The sequence below is a fragment of the Zea mays genome, chromosome 6 (assembly GCF_902167145.1).
Source record: "Zea mays cultivar B73 chromosome 6, Zm-B73-REFERENCE-NAM-5.0, whole genome shotgun sequence".
In the NCBI taxonomy this organism is placed as follows: Eukaryota; Viridiplantae; Streptophyta; class Magnoliopsida; order Poales; family Poaceae; genus Zea; species Zea mays.
In genome coordinates this window covers 36087750-36098366 of record NC_050101.1, presented here as the reverse complement: position 1 = coordinate 36098366, position 10617 = coordinate 36087750, and the positions used below count along the sequence as shown (strand labels likewise).

The 10617-nt window shown below is 52.4% G+C and overlaps 1 protein-coding gene across 1 annotated transcript in view; it reads left to right on the top strand.

Annotated features, from left to right (window-relative positions):
* Positions 1–326: 326 nt before the first annotated feature.
* Positions 327–10617, top strand: part of LOC103630956 (PAN domain-containing protein At5g03700) — a 31624-nt gene continuing 21333 nt past the window's right edge. The window contains exon 1 of the mRNA XM_020539897.1: positions 327–674. Within this exon, the coding sequence (XP_020395486.1) occupies positions 327–674 (348 nt within the window). The remainder of the gene's footprint in view (positions 675–10617) is intronic.

Below are 10617 nucleotides of genomic sequence, written 5' to 3'. Positions count from 1 at the left end.
CACCCGCGGCAATGTGCTTGGCTCCAGGCACTATCGTGTTGAGTCACTTGCAGGCGGGCCCGGTCTGTCATCTCTTTCCCCTCGTGAGACCAGCGCCGTGTTCCTAGCCATCCCAAACAGAAATCGCGGGCTCGGCCAAATTAGTTGGCGTTAGTTGAGATTTAGTGGGCCTCATGCGGAAGGGATCGTCCGCAGTTCGGATTCCGCATGCGTTTATAAAAGTCGGGCACCCCTTTTCCCCTCGGCACTCGACACCGTTCCCCAACCATGGGGTGAACCACCGTCGCCGCCATTGATTCAAGTGCAGATGGTCGTTCGGGCCACGAATGACTGATCTATGTACTTACTGGGTGCTTTGGGACCTGTTCATTGCGGCAAATACCGACGTGATGGAGAGGAATAGCTTGAAGTCGTGCAGCCCTGCCGTGGTTCCGCTGCACGCCGTGGGCGGATGGTACCTTCGGCGTTCAGAGTCCAGCTGCTGGTCGGGGGGAAATCGCATGATCGGGTCGATTCTCTTCGTGGCGCCTTCAGACGGTGAAAGCCACCAGATCCAACAGAATTCCAGTCGGTGGGAGCGTGCGATGGGCAGGATTTCTCACCGGCGGGCCAGCATCGTCGCAGACCCGCGTGCCGCGGTGGGTGGCCCTACTGCCACCTTCATCGTCGATGTGGTACGCCCCTCTTGTTTTGCTATCGCATCCCCTCGGTTTCGGCATTTAAAAAGAAAACAAATGGCGCTAGGCATCAGGGTGTGTGTGCTCGTCGGCGAGCACCACCGCGAGCTTAGCGCCGCCGCATCGTTGGGGTCTATGGTTGGGGGTGGCGTTGTGGCCGTTGAACGGTTGTTGGACGGCCTAGATTAAAAGCGGGGAAGAAACTACTCGGACCGTCGATCCCAGTTGGATGGCTGTGATTAGAACCACATATTCCCCGTCGCCGGTGTATTCTGTGCCGTGGATCTCAAATCCGTGGGTCGATATGGGATCTCGTTTGCGTTAAATCTTGAGTGTTGGATCTTGATCCAACGGCCAGGGCTGCATACCGGTTCAATTTAATGTTGATCTAATCCTAGCCACCGAAATCTAATCGGGCGGTTGTGGTTTGCCTGTACCCCTTCGTCGTGCACTTCTTTCAAAAGAACCCCTCGGTTTTCTTCAAAATAACCCACCGTCCCCCGTGGGATACTTCTGAGTCTAAGGAATGTTTTATGGAATAGCCCCTGTGCTTTTTGGTATTTGACGCGCAGTCCAGAGAGAGATAAAAATAGAGAAATAATTAGGGAAATTGATTTTTAGTATAAAAATATTTCCAGAAACTTGTATAATTCATATTTAATTCATCTTAGGTCCGAATTAATTTATTTCAGTTGCTATAAATTCATAATAATATTGTTTATCATCTGGTAACTTTATTTTATTATGAAACAAAGGTATAATTTATGCGCTCAATTTCTTTTGTGTCCAACACTTTAACCTTTATAAAATCATAACTTTATAACCGTAACTCCGAATTTAGTGATTCTTGTTCCTACGATCTCGTTACGACGCGTAGAATATTATTATGCAGTTGTTATTATGTTTTATGTAATGTTAATTTTTCCTATACCATGCTTGTTTGTATTGCTACGACTAGCGCGAGGTTACGAGTCACCTGAAGATCATCCTGGTACCTGAATCTCAAGTCCCAGGCAAGTTGTGCCCTTGATCACTTCTTTTTACCCAGCCATGTTCTGATTAATCATAATGATCTGCATAGGTTAATTTTGATGGGACCCAATAGGTTACCCTAGTTTGATTATCTTTATGCCTTGTTACCACTGAACTTTTTGGGTAGTACTTGCTAGTGCTTTATGTGGTTTTGGGTATGAAGATACATTACTCATGATTATACTTTTGTTATCCGTTGTTATTTATCGTTCATGATAAGATCATTATGTTAATTGGAACATGGAGCGACCACCCGGGAAAACAGTGCTACCACAAGGGTTTAATGGGACGCCCTTGGCTGATTAATTAGGAAAGCTAGTGGAGGACTACCTTACCCGAAAGGGGCAAGGGCAGTAGGGGAGTGGTCAGTGTAGGGAGGCCCTCGGGAGGATTTTGCTGCGATGGCGGTCCTGCAAGGGATTCCTGCATTGGAGCTTCCTATAAACTGTAGCGGGTTTTCTGAAGCTAGTGGAACTTTGTAAAGGCCTCGTAGTGTTACCCTGCCTCGCCTCCTCGGTAGAGGTGTATGGGAAGTCGCGATCCCTTGGCAGATGGGTAACATGACTTGTGGGTAAAGATGTGCAACCTCTGCAGAGTGTAAAACTGGTATACTAGTCGTGCTCACGGTCATGAGCAGCTCGGACCCTCACATGATTAATTTATGGAACTTAAATTCAATTTGTCATATGCATTGCATCGTAGGTGATGTTGTTACTTTTGTTCTACTATTTAATTGGGTTGGTATTTACTTATACTTAGTAATTGCTAATAAAATTTTGACCAACTTTAAAAGCAATGCTCAGCTTCAACCATCCTCTTTGGTAAGCCTTACACTTCGTGAGCTCCCACCTTTGGCGAGTTCATGCACATTATTCCCCACAACTTGTTGAGCGATGAACGTATGTGAGCTCACTCTTGCTGTCTCACACCCCGCCACAGGTCAAGAACAGGTACCACAGGATGAGGCGCTTGGAGGATGCTGTGATGTGTTCGTGAGAGGTCTAGGCCGTCGTCTCCCAGTCAACTTTGGGTTGCTGGATCGTTTCCTCATATGATGTAATTATTTAATTATTTTTGTACAGAACTCCTGTTATATAGTAAAGATGTGACATTCGATCCTGTGCCACTATGCATCATATGTGTGAGACTTGGTCCCAGCACACCTGGTGTTTATGTTCGCGCCCGGGTTTTTGTCCCCTAAAATCCGGGTGTGACATCCGGCTCTGGCTCATCGCAGAGCAACCGAGGGTTTCTTTAACTGAGTAAGAGAAGCCTTGGGTGGTAAGGCCGACCGAGCCGAGGGACTCCTACGGCTTCGGGATACGGATACCTCACTCGTCACCTTCCGCACAGGGCAACTCACACTTGGTTAAGCGGTTCAGCTAGCCGACAGGCGAGTCCTGGTGCTCGAAATGAGGAAGAAACATGGTATTGCACTCAAATACCTAGATGTTCAGGCCTCGACAGCCACAATGAACAAACACCGGCACTCAAGGTGCCATTACAAACGGAACTCCGGTTCCACTCCCGCGAGTATGAACAACCTCCACATCGGAGGGCCTGTCGGACGACAAACTCCAGTTGGCTCGCCGCCGGCCGCTCCATCAGCAGCGACAACGACCTTCGCTCCGGGCGGCTAAACAACAGAAGTGATGACCTTAGGGCAGACACTGCTGCGACAAGGCTCTCGTTCGTGTCCCCTCGCGGGGGATGAGAACCAGCTATTAAAGCCAAAGAGCCGGAGGCCCGGAGCACAGGTGACGCCAACGATCTCGTCGGTGGAGAAACCTTCTCCGGCTGCCACCACCTCAGCACCAACGGTGGCGTCCACCTGCCCACCAACACCGCACCAGCGAGTGCTAGCCACCCCAAAGCGCACCGGTAGGTCCTCACCTCCGTCCTCGCCACGAAAATGAGAACAGGACCGTCCCAGAACACGAGTACCGCCCTCGCGGCGTACGACGTGTTGTGAGACCCTCCGGTGCGGTCGGCCATAGCCGCCCGGGCAGAGGACGGAATGCTGCACCCTGACCGGGCAGCAGCAGTTGGCCTTCCCCCGCATGGCTGGAGGACGCCTCCTCCGCAGAGCTGGAGGATGGTTTCCACCCCCAGATGCCGGAGGAAGAAGCAGGACGCTAGTCCACGCGAAGGCAGGCCCCGCCTCGTCTCGCTCCCTGCCCCAGCAAGGATGATGAAGATCCTTGAAGCTGAGGGCGGGGCAGAGGCCGCAGCCCGGCTTGCTTCTCCCCACCATCGAACTGGTGGTCACCGTCATGGGTGACCATTGGCAAGGGAATGCAGTCGGGCTGCCTGATGAAAATCCTTGAAGCCGAGTGATGGCTGAAAGGTGCCAACCTCCGCGAGGTTGCGCTCCTCCAACAACAAGACGAAGGCAACGCGGGTGCTCCCCATCCGGGGGCTCGGAAGGAGGAAGGGCGCAATGCATGAGGGGAGTGCGAAGGCATGGCTACCACCCAGGGGGTTGATCCCTTTTTAAAGGTGACTCCCCCCACTCGCGTCCTCAGGCGTCACGGACTAAGTCTTCACCGACGTGCTCTAGGGTCCTCCCTCTACGACACGGGGGCTGGGTCCCACGCGTCATGCAAGCTGGTCCGGGACAGAAGAAGCCAAACCGCCGCGCGCGGAGCGTGTAACCGCCCCGCGGTTACAAGCACTCCTCCACCTTCGCCTAAACCAGCGGGTGAAAGGGCGGACCGCCATGCAGGTGCCATGCAACTGCACCACAGGGACGCCCCTTTTCAACTTCGACGCATCCAGCACGGAGGCCCAGGCCCACACGTCATGTAACCGGCACACCGGTTACTACGTGCGAAAAACTGCACCACCACTTGCGCCAATACTGCGCCTTCTCGACTGCGGAACCGGTGCCGCAACTCGAGGCAACCCTGCGCATGGCCCAACAGTGCCAACCAAGCACATCGGTCACGGGTCAGTCAGCCACGGGAGAAGGCGCGATGGTCGATATGGCCAAAAGTGGGCCGGCAGTAATGGCGACAGCAGGCGAGCGGAAGCAGTAGTCAAATCGTCTACAGGCTCACGTCCCCTCCTGGAGCAGCAGGGGAGCCCTCCCCCACGGCGTGAAGACGACGCGCCCGTGTTCCGTCCCTCGAACGGCTCGCGCACGCACAACGGCTGCCCCGCGAACCACCTGCCCCGTCGCATTAACTTCGCGGTAGGGCAGGCGACACCTTTGGCAGGCGAAGCGGGCGACGTTTCACCTCCGCCATGATGACCGCGTCAAAAAAGGTGCGCCACATCGTTTAATTTTGTATCCTTTTCCTTTTCCCTTTCTCTCTCTTGCTATAGGGACCAGAAAGGGGATATTTAGAAAGGGATCCTTCTCCGCGAAGGAAGCGGGCCCCGAGCCCTCCTACTGATCAGCGGTTCGAAGGCTGGCCCCTTAGAAGGGTTCGACGCTGCCCTAGAGCACTCGGGCTTTATGCTCATTACTGATAAGAGGTTCGAAGGTTGGCCCCTCGGAAGGTTTCGACAGCCGCCTCAGACCACTCGGGCTCCGCGCCCACTACTGATCAGGGGTTCGAAGGCTGGCCCCTCGAAGGGTTCGACAGCCGCCCCAGAACACGCAGAGCGAGGGATGACTCTGGGTACGTCCGATACATGGCCGAGGCTCGGGCTACGCTCCCGAGGTACCCTAGGACATTTCCGAGACCAGCAGGAGCGATTCTGTAACGGAATCCCATCAGAGGGAGGCATCGAGCCCTCGGACCCTATCGAACGGGACCGGGTCCGGCAAATCACATGCATGTACTTTTGGAGCGTGCCTCTGGGCCACTAGCCGACCCTTATTGAATGGGGCATGGGCGTCCACTCGGATCACCCGTTAGCAACTCACTGGAGACACCATGTTCGACGCCCTCCGAGGGCAACATGGCGCTTCCCCCCCCTCCTCCTTGCGGAAAGGCGATGAAGGGGCGTATGATAAAAGCCGAGTCAGTCCTCGATCGTCCTCTCGCTCTGTGCAGAGGCTCGGGGGCTACTCTCGCAAACCCGACTCCGGCCAAACCGTTGACAGCGTCAACAAACCAGCCCCAGAACATGGAACCTGACCATGCACCCGGGCTACGATCAGATCGCATGAGGGAACAACCAGACCGGCCGAGGCATCACGAAAGGCATTAAGACCTCAGAGGAGTCAAACCACTCCTCCGAGGCCTCGGGGGCTACACCCGGTGGGTGCGCTCGCGCGCACCCACCGGAACAAAATGTAACCGAGAAAGGACGGTCCCCTTGCAAAAAAGTGCGACAAATCCTCCAAGCGAGTACCAACACTCCCTTTGAGGCTCAGGGGCTACTGTCGGGGACCATAATTAGGGGTACCCCCAACACTCCTAAACTCGGCTGGTAATCACCATCAGCACAAGCTGCAGAAGCCTGATGGGCGCAATTCAGGTCAAGGCTCCATCCACTCAAGGGACACAATCTCGCCTCGCCCGAGCCCAGCCTCGGGCAGGAACAGTAGACCTAGGCAGATTCACGCCTCGCCCGAGGGCCTCCTCAAGCAACGGGCGCACCCTCGACTCTCCCGAGGCCCAGCTCGGGCAGGCTTCGCAGTGAAGCAACCTTGGCCAGATTGCCTCGCCAACCGACCGTATCGCAGGAGCATTCAATGCAAGGATCGCCTGACACCTTATCCTGACGCACGTTCCTCAGTCGGCAGGGCCGAAGTGACCGCAGTCATTTTGCCCTCCACTGACTGACCTGACAGGAAAACAACGCCGCATGCCCTGCTCCGACTGTTGTGCCACCCGCTAGGGTGAGGCTGACAGCAACCGAGTCCAGCCTCAGGCGCCATAGGAAGCTCCGCCTCGCTCGACCCCAGGGCTCGGCCCCCGCCTCGGCCTCGGAAGGTGGTCTCCGCCTCGCCCGACCCCAAGGCTCAGCCTCAACCTCGGAAGGTGGTCTCCGCCTCGCCCGACCCTAGCCTCGGCCTCAGGAGGAGTCTCCGCCTCGCCCGACCTTGGGCTCGGACCGACCACGCCACAGGGGGATCATCATTACCCTACCCCTAGCTAGCTCAAGCTATGGGGAACAAGGTCGGCGTCCCATCTGGCTCGCCCCGGTAAACAAGTAATGATGGCACCCCGCGTGCGCCCATGACGACGGCGGTTCTCAGCCCCTTACGGAAGCAAGGAGACGTCAGCAAGGTCCCGACAACCCCGACAGCTGTGCTTCTACAGGGCTCAAGCGCTCCTCCGACGGCCACGACATCGCATGCACAGGGCTCTAGCACCTCTCCGACAGCCACGTTGGCATGTACATAGGGCTCTGGCTCCTCTCTGCTGGACACGTTAGCATATTGCTACACCTCCATTGTACACCTGGACCCTCTCCTTACATCTATAAAAGGAAGGTCCAAGGCCCTCGTACGGAGAGAGGGTGGTCGCGCGGGAGGATGGGCTGACGAACAGGCTCTCTCTCTCTTCTCCCTCGCGAACGCTTGTAACCCCCTACTGCAAGTGCATCCACTCTGGCGCAGGACAACACGAAGCCGCGGGTTTCCCCCCTCTATGTTCCGTCTCGCGCCAACCCATCTGGGCTGGGGCACGCAGCGACAATTTACTCGTCGGTCCAGGGACCCCCCGGGGTCGAAACGCCGACACACACACACACACACACATATATATATATATATATATATATATGTTTGTGCCTGTTCATATTCGCTGCATGTCGCGAATATATTGCGGTCCGTTTCCGAGCTTCGAGGAATCGAAGATCAAGCATTGGCGACCAAGTGATCAACCTCTTCGAGTTCTACAAGGTTGAAGACCTGGGCATCTGTTTGGTGAAGGCAAGTGTCCTCTGACTTATTTATATCCTATTCACATGATAATTCATTCCCCCGCATTACATAATTGAAACCTCAGGATTGACTAGCTTTCTATTTACCTTGTCCTTGATTACTTTTTGGGGTATTTTGATTAGCTTTATGCTAGCGCTCTACTTTAATCAATGAACATGGTGAGAATATTTATGATACGTTGATGATATCTTGATTATGATGATGAACTTGTGTTATTTTAGGGGACTCGGGTTGTTTTTCGAGTACCTCTCCGTAAGGACCTGTTCGTTGAGAGACCACCCGGGAAAACAGTGCAACCATGAGGGTGGTATGGGACGCCCTTAGCTAATTAATTGGAGGAACTTGGGGTGTAGTTGGCTTCGTCGTAGGGCGTCAATGGGGGCGGGGCATAGTGTTTGCTCTGCTAAGGGTGGGTGCCGAGGTTTCTTTGATTTGGTTTTGTTAGTCACCCACCTTAGGGAGGAGTATTGTGTTTGTACGACTGGCAAAAACCTAACGGGCAGCTACACACCAGGGGAATCTTTGTAAAGGCTCTGTAGTGTATCCCTGGCCATTCACCTCAGTAGTGAAGATCGGGTCTTGCAAACCCAGGCTAGAAAGGGATCGCGACTCATGGGTAAAGTGTGTGACCTCTGCAGAGGAATGAACCTAATATATCAGCCGTGCTCACGGTTATGAGCGACCTTGGTATCCTCTTTGATTAGAGATACAACTGGTTCGAGATGCAATGATTCTATTAATGGTTTTTGGTTCGATGATGATAATGATGTTTCCTCGATGAGGAAATGGTTTGCGGGTTGGTTATTGCTAAAACCTGGCTTCTATTAATGATAAATACATGACCAACTAAAAGCAACTACTTGAACTTAACTCCACATAAAGCTAGTCCACCTCAGCCAAACGAGACATTTGCTGAGTATGTTGATGTGTACTCACCCTTGCTTTCATAAAACACCAGGTTGCCATTAGCGCAACCTATGCTCAGGTAAAGAAGAAAAGGTGTCGAGGCGGATCTCAAGGAGTTCCAGGACTTCGACGAGTTCGAGGATTAGGCTAGCGACCTCCCTTAGTCAGCTGCCTGTGGTGGGTTTGTTTACGTTGGCTACGTTTCGACTATGTGTACTTTGATTTATATTATATAAATGACTCTAGTATTTAATATTATTACTTACTCTTTATTGTTATTCGAAGCATTGTGCTATGATGAGTCATTTATGTAATCGTTGTGTACGTGAATTTCTGATCCTGGCATGTACATGGTTCGCATTTGGTTTACCTTCAAAATTGGGTGTGATTGTAGCACTCAAAATTGTATTCAAGAAATATATAGTTGATCTCCTTATTTTATGTGCCATATTTGCATCATAAAAAAAGATCATACATATAATTAAGAGTGATTAATTAAAACAAATGATACTAAAATAAAAGAAAGTGCATCTTGTTGGAGTTTTATATGTTTGTGCATTAAATAAAAAAATAAGAATAAAAATAATAAGAGAATAATTACTAGGAGCTTGAGCCCTAAATTAAGAATTAGGGTTTGAAATAAGAGAAGGGAAGAAATGAAAAAAAATACTACATAAAATAAAATAAAAATCAGAGTAAATACCCTTCACACTGATATTTTCAAATTGTACCTTTAACTGAAAACAAGTTCACCACCAATTTGAATTTTAAATTGAGAATAAAAAATAAGAAGAAAAGGAAATGGAGAATTAAAGAAAAGAAAAAGACCCACGAATTGGGCTGAAATCAACCAATTCGGCCCATTCAACGCGCGTGCGGCCCATCAAATCCCTCCACGCGACCCTAGGCGGATGCTCGCGCCGACCACTGGGTCCCACTAGTCAGTCGCTCACTGCCTGAATCTGTTTGGGACACTGACGGGCGGGCCTTGGTTGGCCACACCCTCGCGTCAACTGCGCGGTTCCTCTTTCACTGCTCCGCGGGGCCCGCATGCTAGCTCCACCACTTGACCGCGCCGTGTTTCCCCGTGTCACTGACCATGGCCCACACACGTCAGACTTATCCCCAACGACTTCGTCGCGCATGGCGGTACGCGCGCGGAGCCGCGGACTTCGCGCGATCCGTTGAAGCGCCTGGCCGTGTCGCGTCCATATAGGAGCCACGACCCCGGGTTCGCCTCGCCCTCTCTCCCTCTACCGCATACCCACACCTACGACCCCCTACAACCACCGCATACCGAGTTGTGTCATTGAGAGAGAGAAAGGCGTGGGTCGCCGCCGGTGATTGTCGTTTGTGCATGCGTTCTAGTCTGTGCAAGTGGCCAAGGGCGTGCGCTGGAAACCTGTGAAGCTGAGGGAGCCCTCAATTCGAGCTAAGAACCCCTAGGGTCTCAGGAATTCCTCGTCGGAGTGGTGTTCTCCGCCGAGCTCGCGCTCTACCGTGGACCAACCTCGACTTGCCAATTGCGTCGGTGAGACCTCGGCCATCTTGCCTGCCTCGTTCTCCTAGATGTGTAGAGCTAGTTACCGATAGGGTTAGACCTCCAGGGCGCCTCGCGCGCTGCTCGTCGGCGAGCGCCGCCGTGCGGTTTGCCAGCGCCGCCGCGTATGGGTGCGGATTGGAGATGATAGGTTGTGGACCATTGATCTCCCATGGAACGGTCCCGATTAGATCGTGATATCGGTTCGGGCTAAATTCATTTCGGTCGTCCGATGCGGATCGGGCGCGTGGGAAGCGATCTTAGGATTTTAAATCTAGACGCTTGGTCGTTGATCCGACGTTGGAGATTTCGTACCGCTTCGATTAAATGGGTGGTGTAATCTGGTGCGCGTGATTCTAATCCAACGGTCAGAAACCCTAGATACCCCTTCGCCGTGTGTAAATTGCATAGGAGCCCCTGTATTTAGTTGATTTAGAACCCGCCATCCAGAGAGTACTATTCTCTGTGTCTCGGGAATCTTATGCCAGAACCCCTTGCACTTTTACGAAATTGAGGCCCAGTCCAGAAGGGATTAAAAATATAGAAATAATTATAGAAATTAGTTTTTAATACAAAAACAATTCTAGAAACTTGGGAAATTCATATTAAATTCATTT